General features: G+C 59.6%; 3 protein-coding genes across 3 annotated transcripts; 2 read left to right on the forward strand and 1 right to left on the reverse strand.

Moving 5' to 3' along the window:
• The first annotated feature begins 1545 nt into the window (after nt 1-1545).
• Nucleotides 1546-7360, forward strand: GARIN5B (golgi associated RAB2 interactor family member 5B). Its single transcript, XM_069456935.1, has 10 exons — nt 1546-1695; nt 1871-2025; nt 2102-2360; nt 2608-2632; nt 2820-2884; nt 2968-3071; nt 3165-3217; nt 3313-3389; nt 3577-5333; nt 7348-7360. The coding sequence occupies exons 1-10, from the start codon at nt 1546-1548 to the stop codon at nt 7358-7360; spliced, it is 2658 nt and encodes an 885-aa protein (XP_069313036.1).
• A 722-nt stretch (nt 7361-8082) lies between these two features.
• COX6B2 (cytochrome c oxidase subunit 6B2) lies at nt 8083-8862 on the forward strand. The gene is made up of 3 exons (XM_069458270.1): nt 8083-8194; nt 8566-8666; nt 8758-8862. The coding sequence occupies exons 1-3, from the start codon at nt 8083-8085 to the stop codon at nt 8809-8811; spliced, it is 267 nt and encodes an 88-aa protein (XP_069314371.1). The 3' UTR covers nt 8812-8862.
• Nucleotides 8863-13206: 4344 nt separating this feature from the next.
• On the reverse strand, nt 13207-21322 carry KMT5C (lysine methyltransferase 5C). Its single transcript, XM_069457518.1, has 9 exons — nt 21236-21322; nt 19024-19278; nt 18700-18865; nt 18237-18346; nt 17249-17412; nt 17088-17107; nt 15008-15144; nt 14665-14852; nt 13207-14381 (listed from the first exon to the last, which is right to left on the reverse strand). The coding sequence occupies exons 2-9, from the start codon at nt 19131-19133 to the stop codon at nt 13888-13890; spliced, it is 1389 nt and encodes a 462-aa protein (XP_069313619.1). The 5' UTR covers nt 19134-19278; nt 21236-21322; the 3' UTR covers nt 13207-13887.
• Between the last annotated feature and the right edge of the window lie 774 nt (nt 21323-22096).

A 22096-nucleotide genomic window follows, 5' to 3' on the forward strand; every position in this document is an offset into this window, starting at 1 on the left:
GAGGGAAGCCTGGGTTTTTGTACAAAAATGTGAGAAATCTTTGTGAGACAGAGAATGGGGAATTAAATTTGTCACACAGATCCACTTAGGGGTGATGTCTCCGAAGGCTGGGGCTGGACTCTGGGGTCCCTGGGGCAGACAGGGGACGGGAGACTGGTCAGTTGTCCAGAGAGCTCTGTAAAGGCAGAGTCTAAGCCTCACCTGGTACCCAGCACTTCATAGGTCCTCAAAAAATATTTAATGGAAGGTTCCAGAAGGTCCTGCAAGTTCGAGGTCGTTCATTATGGCAATGTTCACAATAGCAAATTGGAAACAACCTAGATGTTCAACGTTGGGGGATCATTACGTATAACATCCGGCGCACTGCGTGATGGAACACCGCCAGTCTTGAAAGGGAGGCCACGAGACAGCAGCCGGGAAAGTGTCCTGGGACATGAGCTAGCAGGCTTCAAAACCACTGAGGGATCCCCATTTTGCATTTCTCCTTATATATATGTGGATTAAACAAAAATCCCAGAGGGAAATACAACAAAATGTTGACAATGACTGTCTTGGCGGGGTCAAAGGTGAGAGGGGGGATTGTGGGTGACTTATTGTTAGTGCTTGTCTGTATTTTTTGGAATTTCTGCCATGACTGTGTATTTTGCATGACACATTTAATAATAAACACTATTTTTAGAATGACATACACCAGCCTTCCCCCTTCCCCCAAGAAAAGCCCTCCGGAGGGCATAAGAATGACCGTGAACTGAGCCCCTGCTCTGGGCTGTGCTCTGCTTTTGGGCTCCTTAAACAATTCTCCTGGCCCCTCGAATACACCCTATTTTCAGGTGAGGGAAACTGAGGCCCCACAGGCGTGAGGGGTTCTGTTGTCCAGGTCCCATGACTCAGGAGAGAGGGCGCGGTGGTTCTGCTCTAGGTCTGGCTTGTTCCAAACCTCAGGTCCCTTTCTTTGCACCTCAGTCTTCAGGAGCCATGGACCTGGGCACATGCACATTACATGTGGGGAAACTGAGGCTAGGTAAGGGTTTGTGTCTTACTCAGGGTCTCAGGAAGGGTCAGCATCAGAGTTGGGACTATAATGCAAACCCTTTGGTTAATCATTCTTTTACAGCAACACAGAGAGACTCCCCTGGGGGGACCTGTGCTGTCACCAGTTTGGGTCTAGGGTGGGGAGTGCCCAGCCTGGGCCTGGGGTTCTGATTCACCCACCCCAGCCCTCAAGACTCCAGGTTTTAACACCAGAGAAGGCGCCCACGGTCCTGGAGAGTGCCTAGGAAGAGGGCCCTGTGGGTCTGATGAGGTCACAAAGACCCTCCACCGAAGGCCCCTCCCCCAGGCCAGAGCTGTCCACCCCCGCCTGGCAGGGCCATGGCCCAGGCCCGAGCCTCCCCACCCTGGGGCAGCTCTGCTCTCTGTAACCGCTGAGCTCCTGGTACCTGAGAAGCCCGAGGGGCCAAGGCCAGTGGGCTGGGGCAGGGCAGGCTGCACGCCTGGGTCCCAGGTCCCTTAGTCAGTACCCCACCCACCACTTCTGCAGCCACCATGAACCGCCTTCGGAACATCAGGCGCCTCCAGCCGCCCCAGGGCCCCCAAAAGTGGGTCCCCATTCTGGGGCAGCTGCAGAAGACCCTCCAGAAGGGCGAGTACTTGCCCCTCCGCCCGCTGCCCATGTTCGAGAGTAACTTTGTCCAGGTCCCCCAGGCACCCTGGGGGCTGAGAGGGGCAGGAGGGGAGCAAGACCACCCGGCTTGGGGGATTTTGAGAGGGACGGGGGATCGGGGCCTCCACAGCTGGGGGTTCGGGCTGGGGTTGCCAGAGGCGTGTTGGAGGAAGGCGTAGTCCCAGCCCCTCTCCCTGGCCGCCCCAGGTGACAAATCGAGGGGCCCCTGTGTATGTGCATCACGGAACCAACCGGCTGACCATGGGTGTGGCCGCCTCCCTGCCAGGCCTGATGCTGCCAGACATCTTGCTGATCGCCCAGCCCCCCGAGGGCAGGGAGGGCGCAGGCCTCGTCCTGACCAGGTGCCTTCCTGCCCCCATCCCCGGCCTGCCCCTCTGCCGCCCCCTGCTCTAGCCGTCCCCTCCCCTGCCTCCCCAGGATGATCCCCTTGGACCTTGTCCACCTCTATATCCACGACCTTTACGCCTGGCGCCTGAAGCTGCGCCTGGTCACCGGCCGCTACTACTACCTGGAGCTGGAGGCCCCCGACAACGAGCTGGGCTTCCTGTTCGACCGCTGGATCCACCTCATCAACCTGCTTCGGGAGCCTGCAACCACCTGGGCCCCCAGGACCATGCACACGCCCCCGATGGATGTGTCCCTGGCTGAACCACCTGCCTCCACCTGGCATCTCCAGGTGGGACCCCAACTCCACAGACCCCCGGGGCAGCAGCCCTAGGAACCCACCATCTAGATTCCAGAGGGAATTGGGACGAACAGCCCAAAGTCCAGGATCCTTGGGGGAATGGGGCTGGGGACAGGACCCCTGGGTCTGAGGAAGGAGGGACTGGGGACTGGGGACATAGACTGCTGGCTGAGTTGCTCATGGAAATGTGGAAACAGGGAGGGTTGGGCCCCTCCTGACTCCCCTTCTCTCTCCACAGGTCCCGTCCTTTTGGAAACGCACAGGTGAGCAGGCCCTGCCGTCCTCAGTCCTCCTCTGGGCCTCAGGTTTTCCAGCCCAGGCGAGGACAGAGCTCCAGCACCTGGGCTCTTCCCCTCTCCCCTGGCAGAGCCCTTCATGCGCTCCTCGGGGCCTGTCCTTGCGTCCTCTGCTCGGGGTCCCTGACTGGAGTCTCTCCCCTTCTCTTCCCAGTCACAGTTGCCCAGTCCACCTTTCCTTATAAGATGCAGACAGCTCACAGACAAAAGAAGGCCGAGGTGAGCTGGCTGGGGCGGGCCCAGCGGTCTGGGGCCTGACAGCTGCCCTTTCTCTGACTTTCTGTTCCTTCCCTCACTGCCAGGCCCTCAAGCGCAGATTCAGGTCTCAGGCCGTGGGTGACTCTTTGCCCCTCATCTGGTCGCAGATGGAACATGATGACATTAGGAAGAAATCTAAAGAAAAGAAGTGGGCAAGGGGTCTTGTAGCTGGTGGGGCTTGGGAGAAGGATGGGCACCCTGGCCCAGACGCCACCAAAGTCCCACAATGTTGCTCCTACAGGTCCCAGCCAGACACCCATCCTGATGGCTCTTACACCCAAATCCCTGCTTCTGGTAAGATCAGCCCCCTCCCCCTGCCACCACGTGTGGCGCCTGCCGTGGCGCCGGGCCTTTCTCGGCAGGGCTCAGCCCACTTGCTCTCCATGCAGAGAAGACCAGCATCACCATCCGGACCATCTTCAGCATTGTCTCCAGCACCGCCAACCAGATGCAGTCCTCTGCAAAGGCCAGCTACATACTAGGGGCCATGGCCGGGCTCTGGGTCTTATAGGGGAGAGATTTGGGGCCCGACCCCTGGGTCTGAGGGAGGAGGAGGCTGGGGTTCTAGACTCGTGGGTCTGAGGGAAGAGGGGCTGGGGGCTGGATCTCTGGGTCTGAGGTCTCCCCCAGCCTTGACATCCATCCACCGACAGGCTGGCACGTCTGACTCGGATGAGACCACAGGCCAGAGACGTTTGCTTGAGACCCCTTCACACTGTATCTCGGAGAACAACCCTGATTTCTTCTTTCCGTGCTCCTACAATCACCTGGACCCGTACCTGCTGCAGCACCACATCAAAGACCTCATGGACCTTGAATCCAGCACTTTGTCCTCCACCTCCTTCAGCCTGGTTCCCTACCCTCCCGCTACATACCTATCCGCACCCTACTCCTCCTTCCCCAGGGCCAGCAGAAAGCCTAGGCCTACAGGCTCCCAGCAGGGGCAGGGGCCACCCTCCTCCCAGAGGGCCCCGTGTGTCCCTGTCCAATCTTTCAAGGCCCCATTCATTGTTGACCAGTCCCAGAAGATCCCGGCTGTACCTGCTCAATCCCAGAAGGCCCCAGCGCTCCATGCTCCACCCCAGAAAGCCCTGGCTGTACCTGGGCCATCTCAGAAGGCCTTCACCATGCCTGGTCCAATCCGGAAGGCCCTACATGTATCAGCTGTCCCCCGGAAGCCCCCAGCCATACCTGCTCCATCCCGGAGGGCCCCACCTGTATTGGCTGTTCCTCAGAAGGCCCCAGCTGTACACGCCCCACCCCCACCTCAGAAGGCCTCACCTGCACCTGCTAGTTCCCTGAAGGCCGAGTCTCTATTCCTCCCTGGCTCATCCCAGAAGGCTCCGACCTTACCTACCCAACACCACATGACACATGGCTCATCCACCTCAAAGGGGAAGGCCCCTGCCAATTTTGACCTGTTGCCAACAGGAATTCCTGGGAGGGACGCGCTCCAGAGAAGCAAGACTGAAGAGAAGCCGGAGCCGGCAGTGATGGTGGGCACCAAGCAAACGGAGGTGGTGGAGATGAGGACCCAGACGAAGGCCCTGGAGTTGCCCTTCACCACGACCAAAAAGGAGTCTGAGGACATCGTGATCAGCAAAACCCGGGAGATGACCCTGGAGGGCTTGAGGGGCTGGGGAAAGTCAGAGGACAGGACCCGCCGGGCAAAGGAGGAGGTGTCCCTGAACCTGCCTGGCGGGAGGTCCAAGGAGGTGGAACAGCAGAGGAGGTGGGTCAAGGTGAAGGAGCTGGCCATCGAGGGCCCTCCCAAGGAGCACAGCAGACCCTTCTCAGTGGAGGGGCTTGCCCTTGCCAAAATGATGATCATGGCCAACTCCAAGGAGCAGCGCTTGAGACCCACTTTGGTCTCACTTCCCTCCTGGCTCTCAGTGACCTCCCACACCTCTGCCATGTCTACAGTGGGCTCAACACCCTTCAACCCCAACCAGCTGCAGGGGCCGCCAGTGATGGTGAGGGAGTGGCCAGAGTCCCACACCTGGGTGAAAGAGAACAAACAGCAATGGACGGAGATGAAGGAGCCACCCTGGGACAGAGCGAAGGCTTCCAAGGTACGGATCCACTCTAAGGCCACCTCTGGCAGTCCAAAGACGGAAGGTATCTCCCAGGTGCCCATCCCCCTGCCCGCCTCTAAGTGGGAGGACTTACCACCATCGCCCGTTGTGGAGACCCCTGTCTCAAAGATGGAGGCCACAGCCAGGGTGCTCCAGAAGCCCACGAGGACATCTCAAGAGCCCGTGGTGGTGCCAAACCAGAGCCCTCTGGCCATGGCTGGGTCATCCTCGAAGATTATCCTGCCCATGCCAGTAGAAATTGAGAATACAGGGGACACGACCATCAAGGTAGAGAAGATAAAGGAGGAATCCCCCATCTTCAATCTTCCACCCAGGTATTTGGGGTTAACAGTGAGCATTTACTGTCAGCTCTGTTGTCTGCAAGGCAGAGACCATCATTCCCTGGTTTCACTTTTATTCATGCACTTGATATATAGTGAGTGTCAACTATGTGCCAGGCATTGTTCTAGGCAGCAGGGATATAGCGTCCAACAATGGGAGTGGCGGTGGTGGGGTATGTGTGTCTGGTGGACAGAGACCAGGGATGCTGCTAAGCATCCTAGAGTGCACAGGACAGCCCCCACCACAGCACAGGTGGTCTAGGAAGGCCCTACTGAGCTGGGATCATTGGTTTAAAGATCTGAAGGAGGGGGGTGGAAGCCATGAGGACATGTCGGGGGAAAGCATCCCCGCAGAAGGAATAGCCACTGCAAAGTCCCTGAGGCAGGAGTGTGCACAATGTGCTGGACCAAGAGTGAGCTCCAGGGTATCCCAGAGGAGGAAATGCAGTCAGAGGAGTAACAGGGGCACCCATGATGTTGGACTTTGCAGACAGTTTTAAGGACTTTGGCTATGACTCTGAGCGACCTGGAGGGTTTGGGGCAGGACAGTGGTGGGAACCAATTTATGTTTGAAAGGGCTCTCTGGTGGGAACATAGAGAATGCAGAGGGGACAAGGGTGGGAGCCAGAGGAGGCCATAGCAATAACCCAGGTAGAAGATGATGGTGACAGGTGTTGAGAAGTGGTGGGCTCTGGAGAGACTTAGAAGCATGAGCCAGCAGATCACTTCACAGATTGGGCGTGTGGTGCGATAGAAAGGCTGGCATTGCGGATGGCTTGGAGGATTTGGGGCCCAGAGACCCAGAAGGTGCAGCAGGGGTGCAGTGGGGAGGTTTCCAGAAGAAGCTCAGGAATTCCCTTTTGAGCATCTGGATTCTGAGATGTCCAGGCAATTGCAAGATAGGCAACTGGATATGTGAGTGTGGAGGTCAGGGGAAGCGATTTGGGGAGTCGTCGGTGTGTGAACAGGTTACTTCAAGTTGTGAGGTTGGAGGAGTTTCCCAGTGAGTGAGTGGAGTGAGTGGAGACAGAGAAGAGAAAAGGTCCAAGGTATTTAAGAAAAAGAGGAGCCCAAGTCAGAGTGGGTAGAGCGGCAGGAGTTGGGGATACCGACCGTGGCATCTGAGGGAAGGTGAGTACTGGGGTGGGACCTCTGGATTTATCAGCAAGAGGGTGACACTGGGGGGATGAAGACCTGATTGGAACAGGCTGAAGGGCAGAGAGAGAGGGGCATTGCCCAGCTGCAACACAAGTGAGCCTTGCAAGCATGCCCAGTGAAAGTGGCCACACAACAGGCCACATGGCATAGGGTTCCGCGGCATATGCAGATCCTCCGTAGAGACAGAAAGTGGATTGGTGGTGGGAACTGCTAATGGCATGGGAGTTTCTTTCGAGGGTGATGAAAACGTCCTGGAACTAGAGAGAGGTGGTGGTTGCACAACATTGTGAGTGTACCAAATGCCACTTCAAAGGGTACACTTTAAAATGGTGATGGTGACAAATTTGACGTCACGGGAATTTTCCCGTGATACACATAGACACACGTGTATGTTTGCAAAGAGGGGAACTGGAGACCGGGAGTAGACCTGCTCTTTCTAACGAGTTTGCAGTGAAGGGAGGAGAGACGTGGGGAGCCAGCTGCTGCAAGAAGTGGGCAGAGCAAGGGCTTCTTAAGTAGTGCATTTGGCTATTGGCGTGAGCAATCCAGAGTCAGGCCTGATGTCAACAAGGCAGAAAGGAGAGGGACCTAGCAGGGTCCCAGAGTGAATGAAACCACTTTTCCAGATTCCAGGGTTTGTCGGCTCACCCCTAAGAGCCAGAACTCATGCATGGAATTACTGAGCATTTACTACAGCCATGCTCTGCCCTAGGCAGATGCAATAGTGAACTAAGCACACAGAAAGCCCTGCTCTTTCCTGAGCCTTGCAGCAGCAACTCCTGGAGCCCCGGGTGCCCCTCTCTCCCGGCCCAGTCCCCCAAAGCCCTCTCGGCTTTCTTTCTCCCTGCAGCGAATTTCAGTAGCAGGATGCAACAGACTCAACCGTAGTCGGCAAACTGTTCAAAGGAGCCCAACATGGCCAGGTAACCCCTGAGACCCTGAAGACCTGCTTTAGACCTGGCCTTGGGGTAGGGGTCGGGGGTCCCAGGAGCCCGGACCCCACCCCCGCTCTTTCCTCTAACCCCACAGGCCCCCAGGGTGCTGTGCATCGCTACTGTAAGGAGCAGAGTGCTGGGAAGGCCGGTTGGGGGATCCTCCCTCTCTGGGAGAGACCAGAACTATGGATACGTTTATATATTGGGGGGGAGGGGGGCGGGGAGGGGGAGAGGCCCGCGGAGTAGCCCAGCTTCGAAGAGATTAAAAGCCTGAATCTCAGACTCAGCAAAGTCCGCCTCTGTGGCTGCGCGCGCTCAGGCTGCTGAGGGGCCGTCGGACGCGAGCGGGGGGTGCAGGGAGGGGTGGGTGCTGCGCGGCGCGCCCACTGGCTGGGGCTCCGGGGCCGCCAGCCAATCCGGCCAGGGGTCGTGATTTTCCGGAGGGGGTGCGACCACCCCCCATCAGAAGGGAGAGGCACCGGGCAACCGCAAGCACGCCCGATCCAGTGACCCGCCGACAGAAGTATGGTGAGGGCGGGAGCGGGGGTCTCAGGGTGGGGGCCGGGAGCCGGGTGTGGGTCGGGGCGAGGGGCGCCTCCTGGGCCCCACAGAGCCCCCCTCCCGCTCCGCAGGAGCTGCCTCTTCCGTTTATGTTGGACGTCGCAGCGCAGAAGTCCCCCAGGGGAAATTGGTCAACGCCGCCCTTCGACCCGCGCTTTCCCAACCAGAACCAGACCCGTAACTGCTACCAGAACTTCCTGGGTGAGATCCGGTGGGCCAGGTTTGGAGGGAGCAGGGTGCGTGACGGGGGAAAGCAGAAGGGGCGAGCCCCACCTGGAGACCCCGAGACCGTTGGAGCGGGAGAGGGGCGGGCCGAGGTCGGAAAGGGCAGGGCCTGCGCTGACGGGGGCGGGACCGAGCTGCGAGGGGCGGAGCGAAGGTGCCGGGGGGCGGAGCCTGAGGGCGGGGCGAGAGTAGCAGGGGCGGAACCTGGCTGGGAGGGACCGAGCCGCGAGGGGCGGGGCTAGGATGCCAGGGCGGGTACCTGGCCCCGAAGCCCGAGCCAAAGGGGCGGGACCTGTCGGGTCTGGGCGTGGCTGCCGGATGGTCCCGCCCCCCACTGCTGGCCTCAGACTTCCACCGCTGCGTGAAGAACATGAGGCGCCGCGGGAAAAGCGAGCAGCCCTGCGAGTACTATTTCCGCGTGTACCGCTCGCTGTGCCCCATCAGCTGGGTAAGCGGGCAGAGGGGCGCGCAGCGGGAGTGGGGGAGGGCTCGGGCCGAGGCTGAGCCGGCGCCCCGCCCCCTGCCTTCCTGCTGCGCAGGTGCAGCGCTGGAATGAGCAGATCAAAGAAGGCACCTTCGCCGGCAAAATCTGACTGCCAGAGCCCGGCTTCCTCCAGGGGATCGGCCCCCGTGGCCCTGCATCTTCTCGCGGAGACCTGGGCTCGGTTACCCACCCCACCCCGATCTCTAAGCCACAAATAAAGTTATGTTGTTGCTGATGTTTCTTCTTAATGCCTGGCTGGTGATGCGTGGGCGCTGGGGGTCCTTCCGTGCCTGGGTGGTGGCTAACGCCGCTTTTTCTGATAAGCGGGGCGGGAGCAGGAGCTGCTCCATCAGGTGGAGGGAGGGCAGTCAGGGCCCGAGGTAGGAAGGTAGAATCAAGCCGAAGGCTCCCGCCCCCTCCCTCTCCGTTCCAGCAGGTAGGGGCCTCCTCTTGACAGCTGCCAGCCAGCTCCGGGGCCCCAGATGCCAACACTTTCCCACGCAGAGGGCTCCAGGGTGCTCCTGCCTCTCAATCCGCACGCCTACCAGTCACCAAGTCTTTCCCACCCTCCCCTGTCCCCGACCGTCTCCCCAGCCTCCTCTGCCACCCCACCCCCATCCATCCTATCTCGGGTCCTGAGGGGTCGTCTTTGTGCCACCCAGCACTGACCACCTCCCTCGCCCCCACTTTCTGGGCTCTCCACCACTCTCCATCATGCCCGGGATCCCGCCTGGGCCCCATTTCCCTCCCAGAACATCAAGGTCCCCATCACATGAGAACATTTATTTACTCCCTACAGGGTCCGCCTGGACCCCTCACCTCCACACCGTCAGCACCTGCGTCCAGGGCCAGAGTAGTCTCCTCCTCTTCTTTCCCACGCAACAGGCCAGCTCCCCAGTCCCATACACACGTCCTGTCTGTCTTCCCATGACACACATCACCCAGCTTCTCCCTGTGGCCCTTTCAAATTGCGAGCACCCTGAGGACCCTCAAAGCCTCTCTGAATTATCCTTCCCTCCTTCCCCATCCAGTGACGACAACACTGAGCTGCATTCTGATTCCTCATGCCCCTTGAAGTGCCACCTCTCCCCAGGATGAGGAGTGACCCTTGACAGAGCCAGGGGTAGGGGAGTGGAGAGGTTGTAGCCTGGTCCTGTGGAGGACTGGCCAGGAGACCAGTCTGCCAGGCTCACTGGTATCCTGACTGTTGCCACCTGAGGCTAGCAGCCTCCAGGCTCCACCTGCAGTCGCAGAAGCGGTCATGTGAGGCCCTGTTCAACCCCAGAGTTCAAGAGGTGACTGTGACTAATCATGACAACTTGCTGGGTAACCCTGGACAAGCCTCTTGACCTGCGTGAACTTCAGTTTTCCCAGCTGTAAATCGAGATAGCTCAGAGTCCCGTTATCAGGAGCGGTGGGGCGGGAGGGCCTGGGTGAGCCCAGAGGGCTGGCTCTGCCCTGTGATGACCCTTTCACCACCTGCCCTCCATGCTGCCCATGTCACCCAATCCAGGGCACACTCAGATGGGCCATCTCCTGGAATGACTCCACCTCTGAGATCTGGGCTTCCTGGCTCCGTGTCTCTGACAGGTGAGGGTGCAGGGTGGGGACTCGGCTACAGGAGGGTTCCCTGTTCATGCAACATCTCCAGAGTCTCGGATGATGCCTGCGCAGAGGCTGCGCTGCTGCAGCAATGAAAGCTGGCAGCAGGCAAGGCCACTCTGTGAGTCACAGAATGGGGCTACAGACTGCCCGAGGACTCAGTGAGGTCACCCAGGTAGCCACCCATGCATGGGGCTCCACACCTGCGCAGCCATGCCAGCCTCCTGACCTCCCCAGAGCCCAGAGCCTGGAGCCTGCCTTTGCCCTGTAGGCCAGCCTTCTTCTTCCTCCCCTCTGGGCCCACGGTCCTGCCCACCACTGTCACTTGAGGAGTGTGATGCTTCCAGGTTTTATTCCAGTGCATTCTTACACACCTGGCCTCCCCTGCAGCCACCACTGCCCAAGGATGCCTGAGCCAAGGACAGGGCCAGACCCGCCTGCCTCCAGCCTGGTGGACTGTCACCACCCAAAACTCTGAACACCTCTTTCATGGCTCCTCGGCCAGCTTTCCCTGCTGGTGTCCACAGCAGCCACCTCCTGAGACCCCCAATGCCAGCCTCACTGTCACCAGTAGCCTCCCAGGTCAGAGAAAGCCCAGGTGATCAACTGCTCCTGCCTCCACCCCAGCACCTGTATCCCTGCTCTCCCGACTGCCCCCTCTTCCTCCCCTTTTCCCCCTTTTCCTCTTCTTCCTCCTCCCCTCCCTCACTCCATGCAGCACCCTCTTTCCCCCTGCAGTCTCTCCTCTGAACCTCCTCCTTCCTCTCAGTCTGCACACAGGCTCAGGTACTTCCCAGGCAGGACCACAAAACCAGCTGCTGCACTTCACCCCCTGCTCCATGAGCCCTGGAAGCAGCCTGCCCTTCCCTCCCACCTCCCTATCTCCCCCAGCTCCCTTTCTACCAGGGCGGAGAACGGGTTCCTGGTACATGCAGCCTGGCCACCTCCAGGGTAAGCTTGCTCAAGCTGATGACATTGAGGCAGATGAGAAGACTCTGTGCCCAGGAGGCTTGGTGGAGCCGGCACCAGGGGTGTCAGCTGTTGTTATTCGGTTCTGTAAGAAAGGGTTGCTATGAGAGTTAAGAGACCATGGCAAAATCAAGATACGGGATTGGACCTGAAGCAATGAGGTTCATTGTCCTGGTCTCACACTCAGAGTGAAGCCTGAAGCCTAAGATGACCCAGCTGACCCAGCTGACACCCCTGTCAACACCACCTTCCCCAGACCAGGCTCTGGCAGGCCCCACCCACCTCTCCCTGTTTGGGCTGAGGTGTGGGAGGGCGCCTGACTGAGAAGTGAGGGAAGAGCCCCCAAGTCCCTGTGTGGCCTTGGGCAAGTCAATCTGCTCGGCCTGGCCTCAGTCACCTCATCTGGAAAGAGGGGAGAATTCCTCCTCACGAGACAGAATGGGTCTGAGGACATTTTTATTAGGTTGGTGCAAAAGTAATTGCGGCTTCAGAAGTGAATTTTAAATCATTATAACTAGGCTCAGACACATCTTTATTAATCAAAATAGGAACCATTACAATCAACACATTTTTGCCAATGAGAAATAAGTTTGTTTATTCCTGTAGCGTAAAAATCCGTGCTTTGGGATTCGACAAACTCTTGGAAAGCATTTCCCGCATCCTGCTTGTTGTGGACGCGTTTTCTCTGCAAAAAGTTGTCGAGATGCTTGAAGAAGTAGTCGGTTGGCGAGAGGTCAGGTGAACATGGCAGATGAGGCAAAACTTCGTAGCCCAACTCATTCAACTTTTGGAGTGTTGGTTGTGGGAAGTACAGTCGGGCGTTGTAGAGGAGAAGAATTGGGCCCTTTCTGTTGACCAATGACGGCTGCAGGCGTTGCAGTTTTGGGTGCATCTCATTGATTTGCTGAACATACTTCTTAGATGAAATGGTTTCGCCAGGATTCAGAAAGCAGTAGTGGATCAGACCAGCAACAGACCACAAAACAGTGACCATGACCTTTTTTTGGTGCAAGTTTGGCTTCGAGAAGTGCTTTGGAGCTGGTTCTCGGTCCAGCCACTGAGCTGGTCCTCGGTCCAGCCACTGAGCTGGTCATCGCCGGTTGTTGTATAAAATCCACTTTTCGTCACACGTCACAATCCAATCTAGAAATGGTTCATTGTTCCGTACAATAAGAGAAGACGACACTTCAAAATGACGATTATTTTGATTTTTGGTCAGCTTGAGGCACCCACTTATTGAGCTTTTTCACCTTTCCAATTTGCTTCAAATGCCGAACGACCGTAGAATGTTCGACGTTGAGTTCTTTGGCAACTTCTGTGTAGTTGTAAGAGGATCAGCTTCGATGACTGCTCTCAATTGCTTGTTGTCAACTCCCAACGGCCGGCCACTACACTCCTCATCTTCGAGGCTCTCATCTCCTTTGGAAAACTTCCTTAGCAGTTCCTGGACCAAATGAGTTGTTGATGTTGCGAGTTGTCTCCGCTGCTTTACGACCCGTGAACCCGAATAAGAAAATCGCTCACATTTGCTTTTTGTCTAACATCATTTCCATAGTCTAAAATAAATATCAAATAAACAGCAAGTGATAAGTCGTTAGCAAAAAAAACATAAAGCGAGAGATGCACATTAAAATGATGTATAACATTAACCACATTTATTTAAGAATGTATTCCAATATCAAACGGCAAGTTTCAACCATGCTAAAACCGCAATTACTTTTGCACCAGCCTAAGCAGTTTGAGCAGCGATAGAGCTCCCGCCTCAGCACTCCAGTCTCCAGAACCGGCTGCACGTCACCTGCCCCGAGCCCTCTCCCAACAGCTCTCGGGGCCCAAGGCCTGTGCTGCCGCCCCATCTCCCCACTACGGCTGAGGGCCTCGCCCTCCTGACAGCCCCGCAAGACATATGCCAAAATAAAGAAATTCCAAAGGCGCTCCTTATAACAAGGTTTTAATAAAATAAAATAAAAAGTTCAAGTGCTTCCAACCCCCAACATACCCCTTTCTGGTGTGGGGGAGGGGAGGATGCCCCCACCCCAGTAGCACCAGGGATAGCACCATGAGAAAGATGAGGTCGCACCCGGCCTCCCTGAGACCCTTTGGGGGCAGTGAGGAGGACATGCCCCCCAGACACCCCCCCACCTTCCCCCCACCTTAGACAGTTGCAGAGCTGAGAGCAAACCCACTCCCCTCCATGGGGGCAGATTTAGGGAGTGCCACCCCCAAGTCAGTTCTACCTCCTCCTGAGGCCTGGGCTTCTGGGGAGACGCCATGGGGTGGCCCCCACCGCCTTATGGCTTTGCTCCCTGGGGAGGAAAGGGCTGAGGGAGGGGATGGCTCCTGCAGTCTTGAGGCTGGGCAGGGGTGAGGAGGGCAGCAAATGGCCAGGGCTCCCTGCAGGGTGGGGGTGGCTCAGGGGTCAGCAGTCACAAAGGGTAGGGAATCAGATCCCTGGGGATGTCCAAACCAACCCTAGCCCAGGGTCAGAGCTATGCTGAGGTCAAGGCTCAGCTCCCTCCCAGAGATCCAAGGGCTTTTTCTGGAGGCAGGTGGGGGGAGCTAGGAGAGAGCCCTCTCCCTCCTGCCCAGGGTACCCCCGCCCCAGTCCAGCCCATCACAGCCCTTCTTCATTGACATCCAGGTCGATGGAGCCGTGGCTGACCACCAGCCGCAGGCGCTTGGGCGGGCAGAAGGGAGTGAAGGCGAGGGCCTGCTTGGGGACCAGGATGGGGCCTGGAGTCCCAGCGGGGGCAGGGGTGGCTGGGGGGGCCGGGGTCAGGCGGCTGAGGTCCACACGCACCACATAAGGCAGCCCATAACGCCGGGCCCAGTGCCAGTCCTGCTGGGGGGCCCAGCGGGCACGGGGAGGCTGGCCCAGGGCCACCAAGGCCTCTGCCTGCAGGCGACAGTGGGGGCCACAGCCTCCCCATCGGTGCAGGGAGATGCGGGCAGCATGGGGGAGGGGGGGTGCTGAGGCCCGCCGGGGCCGGGGGCGTCGGCGTTTCCGGGGGTACACTCGGGGCTGGGGCTGAGGCAGCCACTGGAGCCACAGGGGCAAGCTCTCTGGGCGGGCGCTGCAAGGTGGCAGGTGCAGGGGTTGGCAGGCAGCTGTGGGGGCGGGGAGAAGAGGAAACAAAGGAGACGCCACATCAGCAGGGCCCACCCGGCAGGCCCTCCTCTGGACAAGGAGATAGTTCTGTGCTGTGCTCCTCAGAGGAGGAAGACGCAATGAGATACGCTCAACAGCAAGGCCCCGACAGGGAACTGAGAGTGGGAGGGAAGGGTCTAGGCTGGGCAGAGGGCTCAGGAGAAAGGGGACAGAAGACCATATAGGAAGGTAAGAGAAGGGGCTCGGGAACAGGCTGCCAGCATGACAGGGAGGGGTGCTCACTGCAAAACAGGTCCTGGCGTAGAGGGGATGGGTGAACACAGGCCCACGGGCCCAGCAGGCCCTGCCGGCCACTGCCATCCAGGCCTTGCTGCAGCCGCCGCTTGGTCTCCCGTAGCTGGTACTTGTCCTGGGGCCGTGGTGGCAGCATAGGATCCCTGGGCCGCAGCCGGAAAGCTCCTTCACCTCTCCTGCGGGGCCAGGAGCAGGGGAGAGGCTGGGGGTGGATGCGCTCAGGGATGGGCCCCAAAGAGGATGCATTTTCAGGCTCAGGGACCCCAGGCCTCTGGGGCAGTTGGTCTGTCCTGACCAGGCCTGCCCTGCCTGCCCCTCACCCCGTCCCCACCTCTCACAGGTGTAGCATTCACAGTGCTCGTTCTTTTCGCCAAAGAAGCCCTCGCCATAGAAGCACGTCACCTCGTCCCCTGGCTCGATGTCCCGGAGCACTTTCACACAGGCTGCGTTCCTATCTGCGGGCACAAACTGGGGCCATGCCCACTCAGCACCTCAGCCAAGGGCACAGGGCAGGGGCTACCCTGCTCTCCCACCTGGCTGGGCACCCTGGCCCCAAGGGTCCTCTCCTGGGTCAGGGCGACAGCTGAGCCCCCAAGCAGCACCATTCGGAGGGGCTGCCCTGCCGAGGGCCTGTCCTCTGCCTACAGTGCCTGGACAATCTGCCCCTTTGGTGGTTTCCACCCCTCCCTGCAGGACGATGAGCTAACCTCACCTCCTGGCAGAGTGCAGTGCCAGCAGCAGTGACCACTCCCTCCTGTGCTCTTTCTCCGGCTTCTACAGCCACATGCCAAGCTCCACCTCCTCCAACACACCCGGAGCCCATCCCCTCCCGAGCTGCCCACTCTCTGCCAGCCTGTGCCTCGGCAGCTGAGGTCGAGCTCTGCCTGCCTCGGGCTGCTTCCCCTCCTGGGGTCTGCCTCCATCCCACGCTCCAGCCCTGCCTTGGGGATCACTCGCCTGGCGGCTGCCCCCCAAACCCCTCACCCTCCTCATCTTCCCCCCATGCCTGCACCTGCCCCCCTGCTCTCCATCAGGAGGGGGCATGACCACCATCTATCCGTCTGTCTGTCCATCCATCTACTTGAGCCTAACACTCACCTGGGAGTGACCCTCACAGCCTACCTGCCTGATGGCCCCAGACCAACCGGCAGGAACCTCCTGAGCATGTCATCTTCTGCATCCTGTCCTCTGGTCCCCAGGACCCTAGCTGGAGTCAGCCTCTCATTACCTCTCCACTTCCTGCCCAGCCTCCAGCACACCACCTGCCAGAGTGATCTACAACACCAAGCCTCCCCTCGTGCACCTCGGTGGGAACTCCCATGGCTCCCTGGCCTGCCCCATGAGGCCCTGGCACCCACCCTGAGCCATCATGGGCACCCCAGCCCTCTGGCATGCCATGTCCTGCCTGGGATGCCCTCCTGCACCCTGATTTGCTCCAACACCCAGCACGCCATTGCTTCTGTGAAGCCCGACAGTTCTGGCTCACTGGAGTGTGTCCACCCTCTCCTGTGCCCGAAGTGGCTGCCTCCCAGAGCCTCAGGAATGTTGCCTTTTGCTTTCTGTTCCACCCAGTGTCTGTGTGTGGGGCCAGACAAGGGTACACGTTATTTGTCCCAAAATCAGTCTGTAGTCTCAGGTGGCACCACCTTGCCCTTTACCACCATCCTAGGAGGTGAGGATTCTCACCAAACCTGTCTGAGATGAGAAACCCAAGGCCAGGGCAGCACAGCCAGGACTCAAACCCAGTTCTGGCTCTGGAGCTGAAGCCCTGCACCCTCCTAGTCACACCCACTGAAGGCCGGATGAGATCTGCACTCCCAGGGTGCACACTCAAGGCCCTCCTGGGGCGGGCTCCCCTCAACCCCTCTGCCCCACCACAGCGCCTCCTCGGCCAGCTACTCCCCTGCTCTGCCCTCTGCCTGGAGAGTATCCTAAGTCCTGGCCCTTGGGGCCCTCTGGGCTCACCCCAGGTAGCGTGAACCAGCCCCTCCCCAGCTCTGCCATGGCTGTTTGTGCCGTCTCCCCGTGAGGCCGGGACCTCTGGGGCATGGGGACCTGCCACCACTTTCTGTCTCCTCATCACCACACTTCCTGCTCATATTGACACAGCTCCCTTGGTTTCAGACAAGATCACCACTAGCAGCTGGCAACCTGGGTCTCAGTGTGACTGTGCAAACGGCCAGGCGACACTGGCCAAGCTAAAGCCTCTTCCTCCTTTCCTGACAGCCTCAGGAACACCACCGGCTCTGCCCATTCCAAGGGGTTGCCGGTGGTGGAAAACTGCTTTGGTAAGTGGGAAGCCATGGAGACGTGTGACAGCTTCTGGCTCCTTATTGACCAAAAATCCTTTCCCCGGGCCCAGACATTCTTACTTCCCATGTGCCCACTTCTCTGGGTGTCCCGGGTCTCACCTTGCAGTTGGGTTTGCAGTCTGCAGCCAGTCGGGGGCAGGGCGGGGGAGAGAAGAGGAGGATGATCTGAGTGATCAGAACCCCTTCCCACCCCGCCCCTGCTCCTGTGGCCCCACCCCTCCTCCCGCCCCACCCTGCCCCTCTGATGGCCTGGCCCTCACCGTGGTTGATGAAAGCTGCAGGGCCGAGCCACAGCTGGGCACTCCGCTTGCGGGTGGAGTACATGATGCTGAAGTCGTTCTCTCCAGCCCTCAGCAGCCCCTCATCTGCCTCCCGCAGCTCTGCGATGCAGCCCACCAGCAGCTCCAGCTTCTCGTTCTTCTTCCTGCCAAGAGGCCAGGGCATGTGGGGCTGTGAACACCACTTCCCATAGGCATCGGGGCCTCTGGCACAGGAGCACGGGGGGGGGGGGGGGGGGGGGGAGCAGGCCTCCTATGAGCAGAACCCGGGGGCAGTGCGGCCATTGGGCTCCACCTCCCAGATTCTCTCTTACCGCTGCCCAGGACCCTTCTGCTGAAAGCCTCCAGGACAGCACACATAGCCAGGCTAGCCCTGGGCCCCCCATTCTCTCCCTTGCTTTCTTTTTTTTTTTTCTTTTTTGCAGGCCTCCCCTGCTTTCATTCATTGCCTCCTGCTGGGACTCCTCTCATGTGCCTTGCCTTGCCACGCCCTCCAGTTTGTCCCTGTGACCTCTCCGGGCACTACCTGGCCAGCTCCGCCGCCCGCACCCCCCCCCAACAGCTGTGATCAGTAACCGCACGTTGACTTGGCTGCCACCCACCTCCCGCCATGACTGTGCTCACAGGGGCAGGGGTAGGCATGGGTATCCCTCACTGCACCCAGTGGTACTTGGTACATGGGAGGGGCTCAGGTCAGGATATATTATAGATAGGACGGCAGTCCTGAGCACAGCCTAGTTCTTTCCTGGCAGCCCCAGGAACCCTGGGATTGCATCTTGGGTCTTATCCTCCAGTGGCACTATGGTGAGCAGCAAGGGCCTTCTGGCAGTGCCTGGACCAGGCCCTCTCTCCTCCCGGGTCAGCAGCCCATGAACATGAGGATCTCTCTCCCATCCCCTCTGGGTCCTGTCTCCTCCAATAGGACAGGGTCTCCTCTCTAGCTACCCCTGAGGGAGTCCTGCTCTCTTACCAAGCACGGGTGGACACGATCTTGGCCCCATTGGTCTCCATGGAATAGCGGGTGCAGGGCAGGATGGTAAAGCCACTTTCTGGCAGGAAGACACGGAGGTAGCGATAGACCTGGTGACAGTCAGGGGTGAGCGGTGAGGAGTTGGAGCAGGGACATCTTTGGCCCCCTCTCTCCGGGGCTCTAGGCTTGCTCTGCCACTGACTCACTGTGTGCTCTCAGGGCCTCACATCCCCTCTTAGGGCCTCAGTTTCCTCATCTGTCAAATGAAGAGGTTGCATTCCATCTTAGAGGGCCCCCCCAACTCCCCTCTCCTAGGATTCTCTGAGCCTTGCCTCAGATGGTCCCAAGGGCTAGGAAGTCAGGGGGCCCCAAGGGATGCACTGAGGGGCTCTAGGGTGTCTGCCAGGCCGAGGTGAACAGGGATGACACGCGGCAAGGGTGGGGGAAGGGAGGGCTCCCTCACGTGGGTCTTGAGGGCAGCCTCCTGCCGCGGGCCCCGGCTCTGGAAGTAGTGGGCCATCCAGCCTCCCAGTGTCAGGGCCCGGTACGCAGCCTCCAGGTCCCGCTGCCTCAGGAAAGCTTCCAGCGCTGAGCGCAGGTGGTGCTGTCGCCGCAGGGGGGGCACGGGGCTGGGGGAGACGGCATGCCTGGGTCCCAGGGCCTTCCCGGGCCCCACCCCCAACCCCCACTTGGAGCTGAGGGGAAGACCGGGCTGAGAGCGATGGTGGTGCAAGGAGAGGGGTCCCTAACCCCCTCGGGGCCCACCCTCACCCCCAGACCCCCTCACCTGATGTTCATTTTATGGGTGCGGAAACCGAGGTAGGGGTCCAGGACAAGGCTCGTGGCCAGGTCGTCGTTCTCGCACAGTTCTCGGGCTGTCACTCTGTCAGGCCCCATGATGCCCTGCAGACCATACTGCCTCTGGCAGAGAGCAGGGAGCTCCTGAGGACAAAGCAGGGGCAGGGCCAGGGAGCCAGGCCTTATGCTTGCCCCTGTGCCACTTAGGAGATGTGTGTGCCTCTGGCGAGCCCTGCAGTCTCATCTGTAAAACGGAGAGGAAAGCATTACTGACTTCACAGGGTGTTCAGCAGAGATGAAATGTAACAAGTACTTCTGACAGTGGGGAACCCCACAAGAAATGACAGCCACCACCATTAGTATCTCCTCCCCACACGCTCTGCAGCGCAGACACAGATCCCCCAAACACACACAACCCCTATGTGCACACGCGTGCACATGCATGCACGGGCAGCCAGCCACCCCCACACACATGCTCACTGACTGCCTGACACACAAGACACGCCCACCTGTGTGCACACGCAGATTCTCACACACACACCCCCACGTGCACACGCGCAGAGACAAGTCCCTGTGGGCCCAGGGAAGGCTGACTAATTGGCAGTCAGGGATAACCCTAAAGGCTTAGCACTGTGGGGAGCAACTCCACCTCTAGGAAGAGTCAAAGCTTCCTGCCTGCCCTCCCTCCCCAGCAGGCCTCAGCAGGCCTCAGGAGTGGTCAGGAGGCCCTGGGTGAAGCCCCAGGCAGCCTGGAGGCTGAGGGGAGGGAGAGTGGAGGAGGAGGAGGGGTCCTGGCACCTGCTCCCTCTCCAAGGATTCCAGTTGGGGGGGGGGTGCTCACAGGACAAAAGCAGGAGTAAGGGCAGAGAAAAAGAACAGTATGCAGAGGCAGAACAGGTAAAAAATTGTTTAAAAATTTTAAAAAGAGGAGCAAGAAGAGAGAAAACAAAGAGATTAAGAAAAAATAAACAAACCCATACCACTGACAGAGGGCCTGCCGTGTACTCACACCATGGCGCTTCAGGCCCATCTGCACCCTGGGAGAGGAGATGGGGACTGGCAGGGAGCAGGGAGCTGCAGAGACATCAGGAAAAGCTAGAGCGGTTGGGAGAGGGGTCTGGAAAGCTGAAGGTAAATAAAGTGGGGGCGCTAGGAGGGAGCGGAAGCTGGAGAGGGGCCTGTGAGTAAAGACAAAAACACATAGAGATGGGCACAGAAGGCGACTGTGGAAGGACATCAGCTACAGGACCAGGGACTGGGGCGCTCTGACGGATTTGCAGAAAGGCTGGCTTGGGGAGTCAGGAGGTGCCAGGGAGGACAGCGAGAGCTGGGAGAAAGCCTGGGGACCCAGGGAAGAGCCTAGAAAAGTCAGAGGGGAGACCTGGGATCCAGCAACTAAGGGCCTGAGTGTCCAGTGAGGGTCCTGAGGAACCAGATGGGGCCTGGGGAGGGAGGTTCTGGGGGATCCTGTGAGGAGAGAACCTAGGGAAGGGCCTGGGAGTCCAAGGAGGGGCCAGGGAAGGCAGAGAAAAGCCTGGAGAAGGCCTGAGGGGCCAGAGAGGGGCCAGGAAAGTGAGAGAGAGAGGTCAGGGAAAGGCAGGAAGAGGTCCGGGGGTGCAGAGAGAGTCCTGGAGGGTACAGAGGGAGGCCTGGGGGTGCAGGGAGGGACTAGGGGGTGCAGGGAGAAGCCTAGGGATACAGAGGCCTGGGAGTACAGGGAGAAGCCTGGCTGTGGGTGCAGTGAGGACTGAGGGGTGCAAGAAGAGGCCTGGGGGTGCACGGAGAGGCCTGGGGTTGCACGGAGAAGCCTAGGGGCACAGAGGGAGGCCTTTTGGGGGTTGCATGGAGGGGCGTGGGGGCGAGAGAGGAGTCAGGGAGAGGCTCTGGGGGTGCAAGGAGAAACCTGGGGGATGCGAGAGACCCTAGGGGTACAGGGAGTGACCTGGGGGTGGGGTGACAGAGGGGTCAGGGAGAGAATGGCCCTGGTGCAAGGAGAGACCTGGGTGAGGAACCACAGGGAAGGGGCTGCAGTGCAGACGAGCCCGAGGCCAGCCAAGGGACCGGGAGACGTGGGCGCCAGGACCTGAGGAGAGGCCGGGCGGGGTGGGGGGCAGTCGGGGCGGGGGACGACTGGGAGCCAAGGCGGCGCGGGGCGGGGGTCGTGAGGGGGCTCAGAGGTCGGGCCCCGCGCCGCCCCTCACCCGCTTCTCCTCCTCCTCCTCCTCCTCAGGCGCCCGCGCCGCCGCCGCCACCACCTCCCACTGCCTCCTTCAGCTCTCGTCAGACACAGTCGCCGCGCCTCCAGTCTGCCCGACAGGCCCGCCCCGCCACGGCCATTTTAGGTTCCTATTGGCCAAAGCCGCCGCCACTCCTTCGTTGCTATGGGGTTCACGCCGCTCCCATTGGCCGAGCCCCACGCTTTCCCTCCCCTCCTGGCCCCAGTCAGTGCCCCGACAAAACCCCGCCACGCCCTCTCTGCCGACAAGCACCGCCAACTTCTGCCAGTGGCTCACACCGCTGTCCTTCGGCTGCTGCCATAGAGACGTGTCCTGCCTCCTCATCTGCCACGGCCCGAAGTCGACGCCCTCATTGGCCGAGAGCGCCGTCGCTCCGGGCGAAACTCGGGTTGGGTCGGGTTATTCAGGTCCGCGAGGGAAGAGGGCGGGCTCCGTCAGCTTCAGAACTCCTATATCATTGGCTGGCCTTGGAACAGCCCATCCTTCCATTGGCTAAGGCCTCCGCCCGTCACCTTGCATTCGCGTCCTCCCGATTCTCTCCGTTGAAACGTTCGGCCGCAGGAGGGAAGAACCCGGGGCGGCCCGGCGGGAGGAGGTGAATGCATGCGCACCTCCATGGCCCCCGCCCTCAGAGGCCTGTGGTTGCCAAGGCGACAAAACTTTATTGACAGCCCTGCCTGGCTACAAAGGGCTCTTCAGTCTTTCTCCCAGACCACCCTCCCTCCCTCCCCCAATTAGCCCGTTTCGTTTTGGGAGTACCCGCAAGAACTCTTGGGCTTTCCCGCGATATGCTGGAAAGGGGAGACTGAGAATTGGGGGCTTTGG

The sequence above is a fragment of the Eulemur rufifrons genome, chromosome 24, assembly GCF_041146395.1.
Source record: "Eulemur rufifrons isolate Redbay chromosome 24, OSU_ERuf_1, whole genome shotgun sequence".
Classification (NCBI taxonomy): Eukaryota; Metazoa; Chordata; class Mammalia; order Primates; family Lemuridae; genus Eulemur; species Eulemur rufifrons.